General features: G+C 42.0%; 1 protein-coding gene across 1 annotated transcript in view; it reads right to left on the reverse strand.

The window, feature by feature from the left end:
* Nucleotides 1–22055, reverse strand: part of obscnb (obscurin, cytoskeletal calmodulin and titin-interacting RhoGEF b) — a 52397-nt gene that overhangs the window by 2903 nt on the left and 27439 nt on the right. Inside the window, 41 exon segments of the mRNA XM_047588846.1 lie at nt 186–228; nt 416–509; nt 977–1106; nt 1216–1318; nt 1484–1651; nt 1762–1875; nt 1978–2155; nt 2256–2414; nt 2501–2665; nt 2803–2919; nt 3579–3738; nt 3854–4024; nt 4102–4178; nt 4275–4475; nt 4993–5132; nt 5836–5892; nt 6911–7009; nt 7106–7158; nt 7251–7284; nt 7423–7641; nt 7767–7865; nt 7965–7997; nt 8093–8290; nt 8371–8492; nt 8603–8684; nt 8822–9088; nt 9252–10586; nt 10780–10809; nt 11022–11312; nt 11476–11748; nt 11857–12132; nt 12323–12589; nt 14716–14988; nt 15131–15397; nt 15632–15889; nt 16302–16580; nt 17005–17271; nt 18096–18365; nt 18790–19056; nt 19222–19488; nt 20764–20844. Of these exon segments, the coding sequence (XP_047444802.1) occupies nt 186–228; nt 416–509; nt 977–1106; nt 1216–1318; nt 1484–1651; nt 1762–1875; nt 1978–2155; nt 2256–2414; nt 2501–2665; nt 2803–2919; nt 3579–3738; nt 3854–4024; nt 4102–4178; nt 4275–4475; nt 4993–5132; nt 5836–5892; nt 6911–7009; nt 7106–7158; nt 7251–7284; nt 7423–7641; nt 7767–7865; nt 7965–7997; nt 8093–8290; nt 8371–8492; nt 8603–8684; nt 8822–9088; nt 9252–10586; nt 10780–10809; nt 11022–11312; nt 11476–11748; nt 11857–12132; nt 12323–12589; nt 14716–14988; nt 15131–15397; nt 15632–15889; nt 16302–16580; nt 17005–17271; nt 18096–18365; nt 18790–19056; nt 19222–19488; nt 20764–20844 (7984 nt within the window).

A 22055-nucleotide genomic window follows, 5' to 3' on the forward strand; every position in this document is an offset into this window, starting at 1 on the left:
ATGTATGGGGCCAGAGACAGAGGCGCACACATTTATAAGAGCTCCAACTTCCCTTTCAGCTCATGTTAACTACTCGCAAGTCGACAGCAGCGGATAAACTCTATATGAAGAAATGTCTAGAGGGTGATTCAGTGAGCAACCTTTCAGCGGACATGCTTCATGCACGGGTGTCTGATCACACTTACATTATAATGGTTTTCTTTGGTATTTTAGTCTCCTGCTCGGTAACTATGGGAGAAGCAGAATAAATGAGATAAGCACGGACAAAAGCAAAGAGGAAACTGCTGCTGTAGATAATGAGATGCAAGAGTTTATATTTAAATGTGCATTAAAAGCTCAATGATGATGATGTTTCTACTGATTTAGAATCTGTATAAAAAGAGTGGCTTTACAAGGATGAAAGGAGTGCTCTTACCTTCTATGGTGATAGCCTGCTCACCGGTGCGAGCCAAGGCAGAGGGTCGGACTAAATCAGCAGCACACTTGGCATTGCCCAGGCGGTTGGACAGCTGGCAGCAGCAGGGATACATTATTAGAGTCCTAAATATGACTTACTGCAACCAATTGATATTTTCTGTCTTGGAATAAATTCTCAGGTGCAAAGACTAATATAAGACCAAAATTAAAATCTCCCTTAATAATAATAATAATAATTATAAAAATAAGTGGCAATTCTATTAAAATAACCAGTCAAAGCTGAGGCTTAATCCTCAGAGATCTGTGGACAGACATGAAGACTGTAGTTCACAGATGTTTCCCAATCCAATTTGGCAGAGATTTAGAGGAAGGAAGGAATAAACTGTCCAAATCCTTATCTGCAAAGACTGTAGAAACTTCCCTGAGAATAATGTAATTGCTTCCTAACTGGGAAAATCACGTCTGCAGAGGCTTCTACTGTACAAACTTCTGAAGTGGTGATTTAAGCACGATGGGGACGGGCTATGAATACTTCCTGAAATGAACAGTCTAGACTCACCTCACACTCGTAGTGTCCGAGGTCTCTCTCTGTGAGGTTCTTTATTATCAGGACCAGAACTCCGCTCCGGAGCTCACTGTAGGTCTGATACTTCTCCTGGTCGGTCAGCAGCCTGCTGTCCTTAAACCACCTTGAACGGGTACACGCAGCCAGAGGGCAGAGGTTAGTACGAAGTCAGTTTTAAAAGAAAATGATTCAAAATGTTGTGCCAGCTTACGAGTAATTAATAGAAGTTGTACCTTATCTTGGGGTTGGGGGCACTTTGTATTACACAAGTGAACTGAGCATCCTCACCAGCAACAAAGATAGCGTTCTTCATTTTATTCACAAAACGCGGAGGGACTGCAGATACATTCAAATGAATTACATGTTCAAGAACAACAGTGGTTATTCACCAGAAAAGGGTGCTCTGAAGCAGCAGAAGATACCTGATCTCATAAAACCGTTGGAGGGGTCTCATAATAATCAAACGAAAATGTCTAGTGTTATAGCAGTCGGGTAACCTACCTTGAACGGTAATCTTTCCAAGAGTGCTGGCATTGCCAGCTGGGCTTGTGGCAAAGCACATGTACTGGCCAGAATCATCTGCAGTCATGTTGTCCAGGATCAGCGTGCACGAACCGTCGGGGTCCTCGATAATGATGTGATGAGGATCTGCCTCCACTGTGCGCCCATCTGCAGCCAACAAGCAAAACAATGAACTGATGAAACAATAAATGAACAGTCTATTGGTGTCAGATTTCAAGCAGTGCAAATGATTAAAAAACATTCAGCGAGTGCCTTACCCTTGTACCATGTGACCACGGGTTTGGGTACACCAGTGACCTTGCAGGCCAGCTTAACCGTCTGGCCCAGCTCTGCAGTGCAGTTTGCCAGAATTTCATCAAAATCTGGGGCACCTGAGAAAAAGAGTTCAATCACAAGGGGGATTTTGAATATAAAAGACATACACACAGTAATACTGGATGGAGTGAGGTAAAGCACAAAACTGAGACACTCACTCCAGGCAGGCATGCAGTATCGCTGCTGCAGCTCTCGGAGGTCTCTCAGCCACGAGTTCTTGATGGTAACAGTTCGGGCCTGTAAAGTGTATTTCCTCACAGAGTCCTCGCGTTCATGCCAGATCTCAAAGGCACGGTCATCACCCTCCACCGTCTCATTCACGTCAATGTTATTCAGCTGCAACAAGATGAAGGGCACAGCAAACGTCTTTCAGACCATAAGAGGAAAGACAACGGCAAAAAAAACAAAAAATGAGTGATGATATTAAAATGCCGACCTTCATCATGTTCTTGAAAACGTATGCTTGTGTATCAGTGTTGCTGTCTCTCTTGGGTTTGCAGATTATACAGTAGTTCCTAAAGAGGAAGACATGACGGTGGTGACCTCTAGAGGACGTCCTGATTCCTGGAGCACCCTCCCACACTTGGAAAGGTCCCTGGCGCAATGAAACATTCACAAACCATCAGACAAACCGATAAAATGTCTCATCATTTCATAATACAGCCGGTAACTGTATATTACCTGTCTAATTGGCTCTCCGAGGACTTCCAGTGTGGCGGGATAGTTCTCAATCATGGAGACGTGGTGGGTATTCTCAGAGCGCTGAGGGAGCCCAGACACCATCGCGTAAGCTTCCTCCAGCAGGCAGCAGTTCTGGCCGTTTCTCGCCTTGTTTCGAATGAGCTCCTGAAAATTTTACAATGGAAATTTTCAACAAGACTGCAGGTCTAAAAGGAAATACCTTCCACTTGCGAGTCACATACAGTGTGCGTTCCCACTTAAATAACTAATCCTAACAACACTGCGTGCGTGTTCGCTGTCACCTTGAGGATGGCCTTGTACTTCTGAATCCTCTCCAGTGGTTGCTGCAGGTAGGCGTTGATGCTTCGTACAGGAGGACCTGCAGGGTCTGCGCTGGCCTGCTCCTTCTCAGTGTACTCCTACAAGAAGAAAAGTACTTGAAAGTAATTGAGCACTTATACAGCCACAGTAACCTCACTTTTTTTACGTAATTACAAGGTGAGAGCTACATCAGTATGTTAACGACTGTTAACAAGTATACAGCAGTCTGGTCCAAAATGCCACAGCTCGTCCCCTGCGTGGGTCACGTTGCCTCAGTTTCTTTCAGCAGCTCCGCTGGCTTCCTGTGAAATTCCGCACTGAGCACAAGCTCTACTCCTTTTAGGCTCCTCACACCAAGCTCCACCATATCTGTCTGACCTTCTCGAATTATACGCACCCTCCAGAACTCTCAGATCCTTCTCAGGACATTCACCCTGTTACACCTGCCTGACTTCATCATGGGTTTCATCAAGGCTTTCAGATGCTCAGCTGTGTTCTGCCTGGCATCCAAAACACAGGCTCTCTGACAACCTTTAAATCCGGACTCAAAACACATTTTTTAAACCAGTTTTTCCTTTATTTCATTTCAATATAATTTGAAATAAGCTTTTATTCTACTTGGGATGTTTTATGCATTGCTGTTGAAACTTGTTTGAAGGTTGTCAATAAGTTAAATGTATTACAATTATTATTATTATGAGTAGAATTACTTTTTTGGTGCCTAATACATTATATTGCAAAATAGTTGTGAAATTACCTTGAAGAAGTGGTGGACAGTCTTGTCACTCACAGCAGATTCAGCCAGACTCTGACCTACAAGATACTGCAGGTACTTTTCAAAGCCCTCCTTGTTCTTCAGGAAACACATGGCAACATCATCATCCGTGTCACAGTCACTCAGCTTCGGGAGGAATGCCCTATAACCAAAATTGTGGAGGGAAATGAAAAGAGAATGCAAATGGTTCTCTGGGTAATGATGCAAAATACTAACAACAGTTATGACAATGAGTAGAAATTCAGAAGCGAGCTCACTTGCTATGGAAAGACTTGATGTCATCAATGTTTCTAAAGATGGCGTCCTTCTGGCTTGTGACGTCAGGCGGTGCATCAGGGCTGTCTGCGTGCTTCAGGTGATGTGAAGTAAAGAAATCTGTCTCCTTGACAAACTCTGATTCTCCATTTGTCAACTCCTGGATCAACTGGCTGCAGATATCAAATAAACATCTGGTTACGATACGTCCCGTTGTTGCACAGTTTGTTCGGTGACTTGCTTTACTTACCATAATTTTTTCTTGTATTCTCCTTCAGACACCGTCTCCACGCTCGTTTCTGGAAGCTCAGCCGTATCAGCAGAGAGCTGTGACGTTTTAAATAGGTAACAAGGGAATTAACTGCTGCTGATAAAAAAAAGTTTGCAATTTGCATTGGAAAATCAACTGATCTTCGGACATACTTTGAGTTTTTTGTCTAGGTAGGCAGGTGAAACCCAGCCTTGTCGAGATGGTGTCGTTTTGGTGGGTTTGGTCCGGACTAACCACTTGAGCGGGTGAGCCGAGTCCAAAACCTCAACATACTGTCCTTCCTTTAGAGAGATGGAATCCTTGCTAGGCACGATGGGGTTGTAGTCAGCTGTGGCCACATAGATGTCAAACATCTAAAAAACAATGACATATTGGTGTAATTTTATTATTTATTTGGGCACAGGCCGTCTCCATTCCTACTTTACTTAGTGTGTATTAGGAAGTTGCACTTGGCAAGATTTGTCCTAATTTCTCGAATCAAAATTCAGTGCAAATCAATGCCAGATTCTTAATCTATCGTGTGTGTGTCTTCATAAACAGATCATCAGTGGAGAGGTTTGAGGAATAAATACTTATTTCAGAAATGCTGTTCTGTTCAGAATAAATGTTAACTCAAATACATGTTAATGAAATCTGTCAGAATCTGTACATGGTATCTTTAGCTTTAATTTAAGTCACACTACAGCTACTGTACTTACTGTGCTGTAAAGTCAACATACAAATAACTAAAGGAGTAGTCACAAAATATCCTTTCTGAATATTCTACTGCATTGCTGCTTAATCTGATGAAGCCTTATTTTAGGGAGCGGTTTCCCCATAAAGGGATTAATTCATAACCACAACAAAATGAACAATCTTCGTATTTCTCACCTCTCCCCGAGCATCCCCTTCATCAGACTCAGAGGAGGAGTCAGCAATGAGGGAGGGCGGACGTGAGCGGCCGTGATGAGGCGAAGGAGACGGCGTCTTGGTCTCATCGTCGCTGTCAACACCTGGTACGCGTAATGACGCTGGGGTGGCATTGATGAAGGAGGCAGTCAGAGGAAGACGGTAAATCACGTGATGAACTGTGAGCCATTAATGTGCAATTTATCCTTTTTCAACTTTTGTGGCTACTGAAAATACATCAGTTTTTAGAGTAAAGTTATGTAGCAGTTATTAGTATTAACTCAAAAGCTTGGCTGAGGCAGAAACTGACATCTTGAATTCACACTCAAGCAACAGCAGCAATGGCGTCTACTGGTTTTGCATTTACTTGGTAACATCATCATCACTGCTTCACATCATTTATGATTGTAGGACAACGAAAAGTATGTTGTGCGATATAAATAAATAAATAAATATCTACAACAGTCATTTCATCCTAATGCTGTTCTATGCATTACTACTGTGTTAGTATCACAATAACATGCGAGTACAGATAGCATCATCTGGGTTGCCCACATACATGTCTGTCGGTGAGCATGTATTCCAGCTGTTAAGTCAGTGCAAAATCATTTTTGTAAACCCTTCTGAAAAGAAAGGGGAACACCCGCTGATGTTGAGTGAGGATGTGTAAAGTGGAAGTGACAGGATGAAAAGAAATAGAGGAAACTGTGAATGCGTTTAATAATGAAATAGTTATATTCCTGTATGTAAAGGGTGACCTGAGCTTATTACATCTAAATAGAAAAAGTATATAAACTGTGATGCTGATGCACTTGGGATACATACTGGTAGTTTTGGGCCAAGATTTCATCCACTGGAGCACTTCGTGATTCTGTAAATTGTCTGAATAACAAATTAATGATTGGATGAGCATTTAATTGGAGGGACTGGTAAATTGACGATGGGTGTAAAAGTGGTTAAGAAATGGTGTCTGTATGAAGCAATGAGATGTTTTAAGTCATATATGCATGGATAGAACAAAGCATGCCAAATAGGAAGCACTAAACACAGAGGCAGAACACTGTAAGGTTTGGGATCAACTTCAGATTGATTGGAAAGTGATATTTAATTTGAGAATTTAGGTAATTAAGCAATGAGATTGAAAAACACTTTCACAGTTGTTGAATATCCAGCATGAAGTTTAGTCAAACCTGACTAATATTTAACAAAAGATTAAAAAGCATGTTATACGTGCTGTATTGTTTAGCATTAGCAAAGGCAGTCATAGCTGGGACAACAGAGATAGGCAACCTGCAGATTTTTATTCCACACAGGTGACAAACAGTTCCCCCTGTGGTTGAACAGCCAATCATCTGGTATAATATTCGGCTAGAATGAAAACCTTTTGGGATCAATAGTCTTTGTTGACTATCTCTTCAGAGTATATTATTCGGTCAGTTTGGCTGATGCATCGATGGTGAAAACACAATTACACATTAATAAAACACCAAATGACTTGATTTTCATTGCACCTTAACACCAGAGTTGGATATTAGTTGTGCATGCAAGTAAAGTGTCAAACATTCACATCAGGCTAGTTTAGAACGTTTCTCAGGTATTTTGGCCACGTTCTCAGTGGTTTAATTTGATGATCTACCTAATGTAACAAAGCTAAAACGATATATTCAACAACGATACTTTGTCACTGATGCACTTTGAGTGAGCAAGTTGCAGTCAAATGCTAACAAAGTCATTGTTTTATCTTGGGTGAAACTAATCCCGAGTACTTCCCTTCTGGATGCCCCCAGGCTCATTATGACATTGCTCAATACTTCTTGTAGAATGCACAGTGAACTAGTAAGTTTTTAAAACACCTGAACATTTAACCGCGTAGAAGGACTAGTCCACAGCATACACTTACCTTGGGTGATTTTGGCTGATACCATTTCAGTGATCTGAGAGGTGAGTTTCATGAGGAATTCCTCTGTACCTACTTCACCTAGGTAAGGTATTTTACCCTCTTAATGTGTGCACAGAAAGGAAAGAACATTATATATCGCATGTATTATGAATAACAAGCAATGCAGTATGGCAGGGTTTAGGTGACATGACTTACCATTCCCTCTACTAGCTTCATCTTCTGGAGGACTGACTGAAATCCCAAGAACCCTGAGGAAGATACAAGGCTGCATTTTATTCTCATGGACTTGTTTGTACCTAAAACTTTATATACGATTCAGATACTGCAAAGAAAAACTTACTCTGAGGCTTTGGTCTCTTTCTTTGTCTGTAGTACTGTATAGAGCAGGGGGAACGTACATACAGTTATATACAGAGACAAACTCTACTCAGCGTTTTCTAATTTTCTGATGCACTCATTAACCATATCATTTTACTATAAGGTGCCAGCCAGCATGGCTTTGTTTTGCTTACTGTCATCCACCTCGAGGTGGGCGGTGCAGATGGACTGGCCTGCTCTGTTTGTGGCAATGCAGGTGTAGGCTCCTGTGTACTCCCTGCCTACATCCATCAAAATGAGGCTGTGCTGGCGCCCAGAACTTGCTATTTTGTATCCCTTCGTATCAGGCTTGATCCACAGGACATCCTGCAGCGATTCCTCCTTCAGCCAGGAGACCATAGGTGTAGGAGACCCTGAAAGAGTAAAATGGTGTGAAGGCAATGTAATGCTGCATGTTGGACAACCTGGGAAGACTAAAACATTTGGTTATTCAGTTTAAAATTTTTTTTTTTTTTATTTTTTTTTTTACAAAACAAACCTTCTACTTTGACAGACAGAGTGATGCTTGCTCCTTGTTTCACCTTCCTGTTGCTAAACCTCTCAAGGAAGCGCGGTGGTACCAGGGGCTCCTTGGAGTCTGTGAAAATACAGTGTTAAAAAAGAGCATACATACACAATGTTTATACAGTACTCTACTGAAATACCTGTGCTGATGCAATGTTATAGGTCAAATTACCTCTTTTATCTTGTGGCATCCTCTCCCCTGGTCCTGTTACACAATGCAGTTGTTACTACAGCTGAATGCATTTCAGTCATAAAAACACATATCTCCTGTTTTTGTATGAGATATATTTGAATACATACTCAGCACTATCAGCCGGGCGGAGGAGTAGGCAGATCCGGCTGCATTGCTGATGTAAGCAGAGTATTCTCCCATGTCGTCCTTTTTCACCTCCAGGATCTCCACGGCATGAACGTCACTCTCTGCTGACAACAGAATCCTTTCTGAAGGTCGGAGAGGGTGGCTATCTTTGAACCAGTACACTCTGGGTTTGGGGAAACCTGGAAGAGAGCAGATATTTTAGAAACCTCATTCATAACTCAATGTTACCTCAAAATTAAGATACTGATTAAGAACTGACCCTTCACTTTCAGCTGCATCTTGGCCATAGGTGAACCTGGACTGACATGAAGATCATGAAGCTCCTCCACAACCTGTGGTAGCTGATCATCTTCTGCGACAGACTCAAAGGTCTCGGTTTCCCTGTTTTAGAAGAGCACAGCAGGACTTCAGTATTCAGTCATCTGTCAAGATTACGTGAATGTGAAATGTATTCATCAATATATTTGAAACACTGTTTAAAGGAAATTCACCTGGACATATAACCCTTGGCACTGACATAGGAAGATGTCTCAGTGGCATCAGCAGCTGTGTCATAATCTGAGCTGCAAGACACTAATGGAAAGGATTTGCATACAGCGTTAGATAGTTTAGGTCTGGATTCGCTAGTATGAATATTATATAGATTATTCAAGTGAAGGCATTTGGGAAAACAACATATATGTTCGTACATGTAATGTTTATCCACTTACTGTCAACTCTAAGTTCAGCTTTAGTGGCTGCAATGCCACCGCTGTTTTCCGCCGTGCAGCGATAGACACCCATGTCAGTGGGCAATACAGAGGTTATGATGAGTTGGTGGCAGCCTTCCTGGTCTTCATTGATCATGTAATGGTCATTCTCCTCCAGAAGTTTGCCATCCTTATACCAGCGAACCGTGGGAGGGGGTGGCGATTTGCCAATCCACAACCATCAAAACTGGACTGGATAATAAATCTAGAACATTGCTGACTTTGTAGCTCTGATCAAGAAGACTGAGCAGTGCAAAACTAAAAAATAAGCAAAATGCTGATGAATTAATCTAAACATTAAAAAAGAAAGCAAAACCATATTGAAAATGTGGAACATATCTAAAAAGTTTCTATCGTAACAGAGAATAGTCCACTCCCATGTATTCCTTACCTGCTGCTCCAGTCATGAAAGAGGAACCTGGTTTATCTTGTGTAGGGGTCTGTGTGCCATCTTCTGCGTAGCCTGTCTTTCTGATACGCAGCTCCACTTTGAAAGGCCCTGCTGATAAAATGGTGGTTTCCACAGGGATCCCATGGACTGTAAACATCTCCTGGAACCTCTTAGAGGCAACCTCAGCCTCCATCCGTGAATCAAATCGAATGTAGATGTAATTTTCATCCTCGCGGTACGTGTGGGGATCTGGGGGACGGAAGTCTCCTTCATCTGCACTCAAAAATGTTTCCTCCTCAACATCTGGTGGCAGACGAGTGCGCCACAGACGCCTGAGGCGTCTGCTTGCCTGCCTCAGTGAGTCATCCATCTCGCTACCAGAGGAGCTCTCGGGCTCACTGTCTGCACTGTAGCCCACAGTCAGTGGACGCCGCCCTGATGATTCTCTCACTGTTCCTACGGTCACTTTTCCACTATGGGAGGATACTCCAAACTTGTTGGTCACCTCACAAGTGTAAACCCCTGTGTCCTTGGTGGTGATGGCAGTAATGACTAGAGAGCAGGTACCATCATTGTAGATGTCAATATGATGATGCTTGCCATCTGTCAGTAGTTCGCCATCTTTCATCCAGCGCACTTTGTCAGGTTTACCCTCAGTGACACATTCAAGATGTATGGTGCCATTAGGTTCTTTCGTCTGGTCTTTGAAGACGTCTTTAAAGACCGGACGCATGTCCTTGCGAGCCTTGTACCCCTTGAAGGCAGCTTGAATTTTAATGGCAGCATCTCTGAGCTCCGGCTCATCCTCTTTACTGATCTCCATGGTACCAGTCTCTTCTGAAGACACCAGTTTTTCATGTGTTTGCTGAATTGTGGTTGTTTTCACCTCGGTCTTCTGCACTGTTGTCTCCTCAACCTTCTGGAAATGTGCAAAGAACCTCTCAGCAGTCAGAGTCTCTGACTCATTGGTCGCAGTGACAGCAGTCTTGCTGCTCTTTTTGAGGTAGGACACAAGTGTTGGACCCCCAGAAACAGTTTCATCCTCAGAGCTGGTTACCAAGTTGGATTCTGTCTGCTTCTTAGACACACTGGTCTGCTGCTTTTCAACTGTTTTTATTTCCACTTTCTCTGACGTAAGCTCCTTCTGTTCGGATTTTTTCTTAAGACCTTTACCGTCCTCCTCAGGCTGTTCAGTGATGGAGTCGAGAGTGGGCTCTCGACTCATGCGCCGTTTCTTTGCTGATGCTTCCCACAGCTCATGGAGGTCACCTTCTTCTGCAGCTTCAGGAGGCAGACTGGGCTGTCCAAATGTCTCAACCGCTTCCTGTTTTGTATCTAAACACATAACCACAATGAAGTTACTGTTAGGGTCCACAGTGCACAGCACTTGCTTACTAGCGCTCGAGCCTAACAATTAAACCTTTTCCAGCTTAGTATGATGGACTTTTCTAAAGCCCTACACACACTTCTCTGTGGGTGTAGGGTTGTTTAACTAATGTAGAAGTTGAAGAAATACACAGTGCCTTACCTGGGCAAATGAATGGCTGTGCAGGCACCTCTGTGTTACAATGAGACAAGAAATACATAGACCAGTTTAGAAAAGTTTAGAAAACATCTAAATTCCTTTACTTTGCTTTTACAATTACAACCTGCAATTCTGCAAAGCTTGATCTCATATCTCCAAATGACATAGTAATTAATCCAGTAATCAAAAGAAACCAGCAAACTAACAAATCACCATTTAATGGACTAAAGCGCACATTCACTCACCAAGCTGCACAGTCAGAGGAAGCTCAACAGGCTCCCCAGTCCCAGCTCTGTTGATGGCTGCTACTCTAAATCTGTAGCCACCGCCTGGGGTGAGATTTTCAGCCACAAATTCTGTGTTACACACAGGCTCAGAGTGACATGGAAGCCAGAGGGCACTGTCCACCAGCCTCATCTCCACCCTGTAGCCCAGAATGGGACTGCCTCCATCATGAAGAGGAGTGAACCAAGAGAGAGTGACGGATTGTTGAGTCTTACTGAGGACCTCTGGGTCCTCTGGAGGATCTGGTACAGCTGTTGGGAAGAAAAGAACGAAGAGCAATGGACAGTAATGAAATATATATCAGTGGTAATCTGTTCTCTCTAGTATCAAGACTATCACCCCATCGCTACACCTCTAAAATGGGAATAAATAAGTAGGTGAAGAGATGGTTATAAAAGCTACCACCATACTTACTGATGATGGTGAGCTTGGCCAAAGAGAGAGCATCTCTTGCCGCAAATGTAATTTCCTGCTGGGGCAAAAGAGGTGCCTGCCTCAGGACAAGGCGATAAGAGCAGCCATCAGCCCTCATACCCCAGAGGTCACTGGGCTTCAGCTCAACTCCATTAGTATACCAGGTCACTTCTGCTACAGGGACAGGCTCAGTCAGCTCAACGCAAAACTCAACCTTTTCTCCCACTGCAGCCACTTTGTCCTCCAAACCCTTCACGATGTCCAGTTGCCAGCCTTGTAACAGAAATAAGAAAATCCCCCAAATGACACGTTAGCAATGGAAGTTTATCACACAGGAACACAAAATATGGGATGAATAATTAATTAATCTGGATGACTCACCTTTCACAGAGAGCTGGGCAGACGTGGAAGCTGTGCCAGCTTTAAAGGTCACTGTGCAACTGTCCTTAGTATGCAAGTCTTTCAGCAGGAGCAGGTGGCGACGACCACTCTCAAATGACACTATCTCAGCATTAGGTGATTCTTTCACTGGTTTCCCATCAAGAAGCCAACAGCAGTCTTTGTTCTCTGGGCGAGAGAGGGCACATTCAAACAGCGCTTCACCTCCATCGAAGGTTTCCATATTCTCCAGGCCCTGGACGATGGTAATGGGTTTATCTGGAGAAAGCAAAGGGCAAAAAAGAAGAACCAAAGAAAGCACGATTGGAAAATATTTATAAAAAAATAAGTTTTTTCAATGATGGAAAGTTATTTGGTGAGAAAAAAAAACTGTTTATTTGTTTTTGTGTCAGGGACCAGGAGAGATTCCCTGAAGCCAGGTGCCATTTCCATGTGGAGGGAAGCTCACCTTCCACATGAAGTGAAGCGACCACACAGGTGCCATCTGCCTCACAGGAGTATGTGCCCCTGTCCTCAGCGGACACACGGCTAATGTACAAGCGAGCCACATTCCAGTCCTGCTCCACTACCACCCTTCGGCCATCAGGCTGCAAAGGCTGCCCGTCTTTCTTCCACTGAGCCTTGACTGGCCTTGAATACTGGCAGATGAACTCGGCCGGTTGGTTTTCAAGCACCCGAAGGTCCTCCATCTCACTCACCACTTCAACTGTGGGATCTGAGGTTGGGATCAGGAGGGGGGGGGTCATAGATTCAGGGTGCGGCCATGAAATGCAAGGATATGAGCAGGACATGCCGAATGACTAATGGGCTTTGTAACCCCCAAGAGCATGTTGTGTCCTATTGGGAGAGATAGTAATGGGTTTTTATGCGCACTGCAAGGTAAAAATGGTGCGGTGCAAATGTGGCATGGTGCAGTATCTAAATGGACAGTATATGTCCTCATTAAATCAGATTAATTATCAGTCCCTTAGGACTGAAGAAGCTACTCGGATGAGTGGTGAAATGTCTTCTCAAAACTCAACAAGTCCAGTTGCTTCTTTTAAAACGCTTTTTGGACAGATGAATTATCATCAGGGGGGGTCAAAAAGTCCAACAGTCACGTTCATCAGGGGGTGATACGTGGACTGAAATGCCAAACTCATGGTAGGTGTAGGAGAGTTAGAAGTTTTAGTGCTGGAGGGTTAGGGGCAGGTGGAGAGTATGATGGAACAGTCGGGGAGAATGGAACAAGAGCATTTGACAGCAGCCGGCCTCTATTGGATGGGTGGAGCAGCACTTTCTTTATTCAACATTTCATTATACTCTCAACAATAATACCGTGATCAAACTTTAACATCATCAAAGCCAATTTATCTTTCTTCTTCAATGAATGCATTCATTCATCAAATAAGAACCAGGGGATACATACGTCTAGGGCTGCATAGTTAAAGCAATCATCATAATCACGATCATGCTTTAGGCTTTTTTGAAACTTTACGAGTTTTCTGCTGGCATTCCTAGCAAGTATTAAATTCCGAAGACGAGAACATAAGCTTTAATCCTAATGTAAGTGGTCATTTAGGCAAATGACCAGATATTCAGCAGGAGATTAAAACAACACGACCACCACAAAGATCTCAAGGCAGGAGCATGAATTATAGTGTCAATGGAACAGAAGCAACAACCAAGTGAGTCACCAGTAAAAACTGTCCAAGGTGTCAGTGACTGATAATCAAGAAAAGCCAACAAAGTTAATCAAGAATTAACCAAGCCAAGATAGACAAAAGCACTTTCTTGTCTGTCACATAGTAATAGGATATATTCTTAGTGCTCACAAACAACATCAAAACGCACAAGCAAAATAGATTTTTATTTTAGTCCAGGGTTTCACTCTAAACAAATCATTGCTCTGTTTTTGAGCAATTGCAGCCTGGGTACAACAACAAGCCTGTATTACAGGCATTTCTGAAATTGACATTCAACTACAAAAGTGGTTCTTGAGTAGTTGCCATATTGTGGTTTTAGATGTGGGTACATCTGTGTGACAAACTATAGCTTGTCAATGTCACCAAAGTCAAAACTGTTCTAAATATTTTTGTAATTCATTCGTTCAAGACAACATTATTTCAGGTTACTTCAATTTATAGCTAAAATAGCGCAACAGTGAAGGTGCTATTAAAAATACTATACTGTCCCACAAAATTATGTAAAAAATATAAATAAAAAATAACACACAATATAAAAATAATGAATTACTCAAAAGTGCAAAACATAATCGTGATTATATTTTTATAATTTCACCAGCCCAAAATACAGCACATAGATACAATTTCTAAATAATAGGAGAACAGCAATATTTTCCCCTACTAGATCAGAGGTACTGCTGCTCTGTTGTGTCTTAAAAAATCTTTGCTCGTGATGCTGCACCCAGTTGTTTGTTTCAGTTATATTAAAGCATACAGCATTAGACGCTACTGATATTATCATTAATAAAAGGAAAAACAATCTTGCTCATGCATGATGTACTGGAAGTACTTAAAAGTCAAAATATAAATAATATATTAATCTGTGCGTGAGCAAAACTTTAGCCCCTGCAGAAAGTTATCATCATTTCTGATATATTCAACTTTATTCTTCATGAGGAATTGCACAAACCTTTCAAAGTTCATGCATTTCATCCACAGAAAAGTACACTTTAGTCCCCTGTCCCAGCCAGAATGATAACAAATATTGCCAGTGGTTAAAGTCCACACTGTAGTGACAACAAGACAACACCGAATTTCAAACAAGCTATAAAGATTTTAAACACAGAAATAAAATTCTGCAGGGTCTGAAAGTCTGTAGTGACTATCAATATAATACCTTTGACTAAAAGCTTGGCTGTTGACGTTAAACTGCCAGCTTTGAAGGTGACAGTGCCAGAGTCGTCTGTGGCCAGGTTTTTTAACGTGAGTGTGTGGATGTGACCTTCGCTGAGCCCTATTTCACTTAAAGGGCTGTCCTCCAGCAAGGTGCCATCCATCCACCACTGCACCTTGCCAGGTGCCCTACCAGACAGCTGGCAGGAGAAAGTTGCCCATTCCCCAACAAAGACGTCTGTGGTCTTAAGACCAGAAACAATGAAGACTTCTTTCACTGTTGAGTGGAAAATATACATATGCATACACTGAGCCTCAAACATACCAGACTGGCAAAACAAAATTACAATGTCATATAATGTCATATCAGACAAACAGAAAATGACCAGACTGATACATCAGCACAAAAGGAAGACTACCTTGCACTGCCAAAGAAGCTGTAGTGAGCTGTTCTCCTGCATCACAGGTGTAGTAGCCGCTGTCTTCAGGCTCCAGATTCCGTATACTGAGCTCATGAACGCACCCTTTCTGAGTGATATCATACTTCTTACTGGACTGGAGGACGATGCCTCCCTTCCTCCACTCAACACGAACACCTGGCTTAGACAACTCACACTGCATGGTAATATCATCACCCTCTATGGCATCCTGGCTTTTAAGCTCTTTCTGGAAGAACACTGGGGCACCTGGTGAGAGTTTGAAACGGGAAAGTTTGATATAAGATACTGAGATGGCAAGCTTGGCAACAGACACTTGAGGTTTCTTGAGGACTAGACATGAATTTGATGCCAGACTGGGTGTGTGGTTGAGGGAAGTGGAAGTTCAAGAATATTTCAGGTGTCCATTTCAATCCTATTTTGGTCCCGTCTTGAAAATGATCAACAGGAAAGATTGTCTTTACAGATGACATTGTTCTTTACCTTCCACTGTTAATGTGACATCGCACTGTTCATCTCCAGTGTCACAGGTGTACGATCCTGAGTCCTCAGGCACCAGGTTGTGGATACGAAGCTGGTGGAAGGCTGCGTTCTTCTTCAGGTCGTACTTGAGACCTGCATTGATGACCACGTTGTTTCTGGTCCAGGTGACTTTGGCGTTGGGGTCAGAGATGGTGCACGCAAGAGTGACAGTCTCACCCTCTAATGCCGCAGTGCTGTGCGGCTTCTCTAATATTAGCACTGTAAATATGGGAAACGTAGCATTTGAATGCAGTCTCTTCCCGCCTATAAAGACCTGGTAGTAATAATTTCATCAACTACATACTATAGACACATGCAAGAATGCATGCACTGATTACTATATATTGTCAAAGTTCTACTATACATGCTGAATAATGTTAATATTTGATAAATTAGACATTAATCATTATTCAGATCATTAATAGTATCATATATTTGTGTCAGCATGTTGATAGCATTCTAAATACTAGGGTGGGGATGATGATGATGATGATGATGATGATAATGAGGATGATGGTGATGATGACATTGCCAGTGAAGCTCCATTTGAAGCAAATGAAGCATTCTGAATGTCGATGGAGATGGATTTGAGGATTAATTTAATATCTAGTGAGCATATCATCTCCTTTACCTTTGGGTTTCTCCTCCACCATGAGGCAGGCCACACTCTTCTCCTCTCCCACTACGAAGGCAACATCCCCTGATTCATCTGTGGTTACCATCTTCAGGACCAAACGGTGTACTCTGCCCTGGCTACTCATTTGATTCAGATCATTATTTTGAAGGAGGTTGTCCCCAAGCCACCATTGTCCATTGGTGACGCCTGAGTGTGACAGCTCAACCTCAAAGACGGCATCCTGCCCAGTGGTCACAGTAATATCGCAGAGTTCTCGGATGATGCGCACATGCTCTGAGGATGATGGGAGATCAGATGTTGGCGGAGCTTCAAGGAGGCCTCAATGTGGAGGTCTAGCCACCACGAAGAACCAAGACTCAAATTTTATACTTACATCATACCACACTCCATGTTTGCTCTCAAAAAACATGGATTTAGTGGCATATCCTATTCTAATGTCAGATTTCTTAAAAAAGGTAGGAAAGTGATAATACTTCAAATAAGCTGTACTTTATATTAACTGTCAGTATAACTTACAGCTACACATTCTGGCTTCTTCTCACAACTCACAGCTATATTCAACAACAAATGGATGCTAACAAGAAAATATGATACGATCCAAATGTGATAATGGAATGGATGAATGTAAAATCAACTTTAGGAAGGATGAAGCCAAGAGGAGACGAGACATAAATCAGATAAAGATGTGCGCTGTTACCTTTTACGGTCAGGGTAGCAGTGGTTTTCTTGTCACCTGTATCACAGGTATACTCTCCACAGTCCTCCATGACCAGTTTGTGTATAACGAGGATGTGCGTGGTAGCTTTCTGCTCCATGGAGTACTTCTGTCCATGGGTGAGTACTGTTGAGCCCCTGCGCCAGGTCACCTTGCAATCAGGGCTGGATGTCTCACAGGACAATGATGCTTCACCTCCTTCAGTGGCCTCTTGACTTTCCAGCTCCTTCTTGAACAATACAGGTGCGGCTGCCAGAAAGACCGATTTAACATGATGAATGATTTAAATATTTTTAGAGGCGAATGCGGCTGCAGACTGCAATTAAAGTCGACATTATTATACTCACAGTTCCAACAATAGCACACTATCAAGATGCTTAAAATATAAATATAAATATGAAAAGATTCATTTAAACACTGCTTCACCCACGCACAGGCAACTTCAGAGTTTGACGAAAGAGACATAAATTCATCAAGACTTGGAAAATTCATAAGTGCACACAATGTACTGATCTATGAACAACATAAAAAGGCTTAACATACAAGTGAAGTATGAAATTCTTCATATAGGGGCAGTATAGAGGTGACAAGAGGTGAGAGGAGGGAAATGGGAGATGATATGCAATAAAGGCTTCAGAACAGCAGTCATTTTAGAATAAACACTATATGGTCAGTCTGAAGTCAATCATAGCAGCAAGTCAGTCACTAAATAAATACTGGTACTTGTATGTATGTATGTAATTTTAGTACTAAACTGAACTAAAGCATAAGAAAAATGCTTTAGTTCCATTAAAGAGATGCAAACATGCATATACTATATACATATGAGAATGTGATAATGGGTTTTCAAATTAAATCAAAACAAAGCAACAAAAATAAAAAATAAAAATGAAATGAGATGAATTATACCAAGCTGGTATAATTTCATTTTTATAACTGAAAAGACAGAGAGAAGGTGTCCCCCAAGGAAGACGACAAGAGGATGTGTGAGCAGAAGTTGTCCACATGTTAATGCAGAAGGCATATGTCAAATGTTCATCCCTCAGCCATAGGAATAAAATGCTTCCCCTTACCTCTGACCGTCAGAGAAGCAGTGGAAGTGTGGTTTCCCACAGTGAAAGTGACTGTTCCTGAGTCGGCTGCAGTGACACCTCTGAGGGTGAGGCTGTGCACCCGGCCCTCGGTCCTGATCAGGTTCATTTCATTATTCTGCAGTGGAACATCCTGGAGTTTCCACTGAGTCAGAGGTGTCTCCTCATGAGAAACCAGACATTCAAAGTGGACGTCTTCACCCTCGTACACAACGCAGCTCTCCAAGAATTTCAGTATATTTACCTCAACCTCTGTTTGACAAATGCATCATTTTGTGAATTTCAAGCGGTCCGGATTTTGATCCAAGTTTAAAACGATTTCTGCTGAGATTTTATTATGAGTTCCAAGTGAAGAAAAACCGAGTTGTGTGTGTTAATGTTTGTGAAGAGATGTGCAAGACAAGCTGAAACACAGTGACGAACCTCAACAGAAAAGTGTGTGCAAACAACTAGAAGTGCTTTGAAAACAGTGGACTGCAGAGCATAATGCACACGAGATAAGAAATAATACGTCAACATTTAAATGCAGTTAAGAAGACCACAAACAGGTGAAAGACGAAAAGTCGGTGCACTTCATGCTCAAGTGTAGTTTAGTGAGAAGAGAAGACGAAGTGATGACGGACAAGAAAGATGGAAGTCCAGTGGGTGCAAGGAACAGAACAGTGAAAAATCCTACCATGCACAGTGAGGACAGCAGACGTCCTCTGGCTGCCGGTATCGCAGGAGTATTCTCCTGCATCAGTTCCCTGCAGCTTGTAGATGACAAGCTCAACTACAGTCCCTTCCTGCTTCAGGTGATACTTGCTGCTGGATGTTAGCACTCTATCCCCACACCTCCAGACCACAATGGCTCCCGGCTTTGTGGTTTCACAACGAAGACTAGCAGAGTCCCCGGCCTGTCTTTCAAGGTTCTGCAGCTGGGTTTTGAAAAGGACAGGCTGGGCTGCAGAGAATCGAAGAAATGCGGAGAAAGGTTTAAGAAAAGAGCAGATCCAATCTTTCAGCTTTCCACCAACACAAAACTACAGTAAGACTGGATTGCAACAATAATCTAACAAATCGTCACTCAAGGATTTCAACCACAAACAGTGGGTTGCAGAAAGCATACCCTTCACAGCTAGTTGTGCAGTGCTTTCCTGGTCACCAGTGGCACATGTGTAACTCCCAGAATCCTCTGGGTCAACGTCATTGATTACTAGTGAAGCCAGGCATCCTGTTTGACTAATTTGATACTTGGCACATGGGCAAAGACCAAGTTCTCCTTTCCTCCACTCCAGAGGAACACCAGGTTTGGAAAGCTCACATTGTAATGTGACATTGTCGCCCTCATCGACTGTTTGGCTTTCCAACGCTCTTGTGAAAACAACTGGGAGAGCTGATAAAGAAAAAGAAATAACTAATTAACTATAAAGTAATGACTACAAATGATGGAAAAAATGTGAGATAAAAAAGAGTGAATTAGGAAATCACACAACATAAAGACAGACAGTCTCCATCGTACCATTTACTACAAGAGATGCTGAGCTTATTGTGTCCTCTAAACCGCATGAGTAGGTTCCTGTGTCTCCAGGTTTCAAATCAAGGATCTGCAGCTCATAACAGAACCCGCTTTGCTTTATCTGATACTTTTCACCACAACTCAAGACCTCAGTTCCTTCCTTCTTCCACTTTACATGGAGTCCAGGTTTAGAAAGCTCACAGCGCAGAGTGACACTACCTCCCTCCTCCGCCACCTGGCTCTCCAGATCTCGCATGAATACAACAGGAAGAACTGAGGATTGAATAAATGGAACAAGATGTTGATATGCGTTGTTGTAGTGAAGCAGTTTACTGTGTAAAAAAAAAAGGCAACTTTATAACTTACCTGACTGATTGAAGGATTTTTTTAACAAGTAACAGCAAAAGTAAAACGCTTCTTTATGTCTGATTTAATACACACACAAACACACCTGTACAAAGAAAACAAAGCTAATGTGCAGACAATGGTCTTTTTACCCAAAATTAAAGGGAGGGCAAGAGCTAAAAAAACGTCCATCAAACATAGGCCTCAACTATACATAACTTAACTATTCTAAATACAGCAAACACACCGAATCATTCACCAATAAATACAAAGTGAGCAACACCCGATCATGTTAAATACACGCCAAACACGAGTCCGAATGGAAAACACGCCAACAATAAGGGGAATGAATATTACAGAGGTGCCACATCAATTCTATCTGGTCCACTCATTTTGGTATCCAGCTCTGTGGGTTATAGCCTCAGAACAACTTCAGAACCAACAGGCAACTAAATTAATTAATATCCACTTCAATAAATACAGCACAGGGCAAAATACAAGGATCATGGAAGTGAAGCATCAGATGAATAAAGCAACAAAGATGGTGGCTAAACTGATAATAAAAAAAACAAACAGCAACACTACTGATATCAACAGGAAGTAATTAACTGCCAATGTTCAACTTCCAACTTGTCCACCAACAAGAACTAATGAGCCAGATTGTTGACAAAATCCTCAAGAAACAAGAACGTCTCAGTGTTTAACATATCCCAGCATGCAGCTGGGCAACGGACCAGCACACAAAAAAGACAGCAGCCCACAGAGAACTTATACAAACAGCGCTCTGTGAGTTTCCCCAGCACATACCTTCATCTGTCTTTCTGGATTCCTGCTTCTCTGCTTCACCTTTGTTGGTCACTGCGGAAGCCGCCGACACCTCTGCTGTAACTGCGGTCATTTATAGACAAGCGAAGACTTTAATTCACCTAACATTATAGAACGTGACCAACAGGCGGGACAATGCAACAAATCAAAAGCGACATGCTACACCTTCTAAAGCCCCGAATATCCAAGACAACAGTGGTACCATTTAATGTCCACGGCCTTATATGTCATGCAATGACTGTGACAAGCTGAATCTTAAAGAACGTACAGACGGTGCCACTGACCAAGAGCTCCTTCCTCAACAGAGACAAACAGCAGCACAGTGGCTAACACCGACCAACATCACCACATGGAAACATCCAATAGACACAAATGTTAATAGTTTATAGTCTTACACATCCATCCCAGGATGACCAGCTTCGTACATACAGTAGCTTGTATACTAGGATCATTACATCTGTTATTTCAAACACTTTACAATAAATTTTGAAGTGCACCGGACAATATACAGACTTCAGCCCAGGTACAGGGAGGGTCCAATACACACAAATATGCTCATTAGTACTGGTATCTGTACAGCCCTTTACTGCTTCAGTGTTTTTAGATATCTTTGTCAGGTGTTACTATGGTAACAATTAAAAACATTTCATAAGAGTCAAAGGATTTCATTGACGATTTCATTAAGTTTATGCAAAGAGTCAATATTTACAATGTTGACTTCTGGGACACATCCTGACTGATGGCAGCCCATTCAGGCATAATCGATGCTTGCAAAAGTTTTTGTAACATCTGTATATTTATATAAGATATAAGATCTACCACCACTACCAAGAGAATCACCAACAACAATAAGCTGGAAATAATGAGTTGGAAAAAAGTTCCATTGTAAATAAATAAAATAATTCAATCATTCAATATATCAAATCTATACCTATAAAATATAATTCAACTATGACAAAATTCCAGAGGTGGGAAGAGTTTCCAAAAGTATTGGTAAAACCAAGTACTCTAGTAGAAAAATAGACATCGCAAATAAGTAGTTAAGTACATAAACTTTAAGAGTATGTTTAGGGACTAACTTAATTAAGGACTTGGTCTGTTAGTTAAACCCTAAACTATTGATCACGTGTACGTGAATGCAAGACAATGAACCTTAAAAACCGGTTTAACTTTACAACAGACAAGCTACAGCCAAACATGTAACACTTATCCAGATGCATCATGAAAAGTAAAGAACAACAACAGATTAGAGCAAGAACACAAGACTGAGAAAA

The sequence above is a fragment of the Mugil cephalus genome, chromosome 7, assembly GCF_022458985.1.
Source record: "Mugil cephalus isolate CIBA_MC_2020 chromosome 7, CIBA_Mcephalus_1.1, whole genome shotgun sequence".
Lineage (NCBI taxonomy): Eukaryota > Metazoa > Chordata > Actinopteri > Mugiliformes > Mugilidae > Mugil > Mugil cephalus.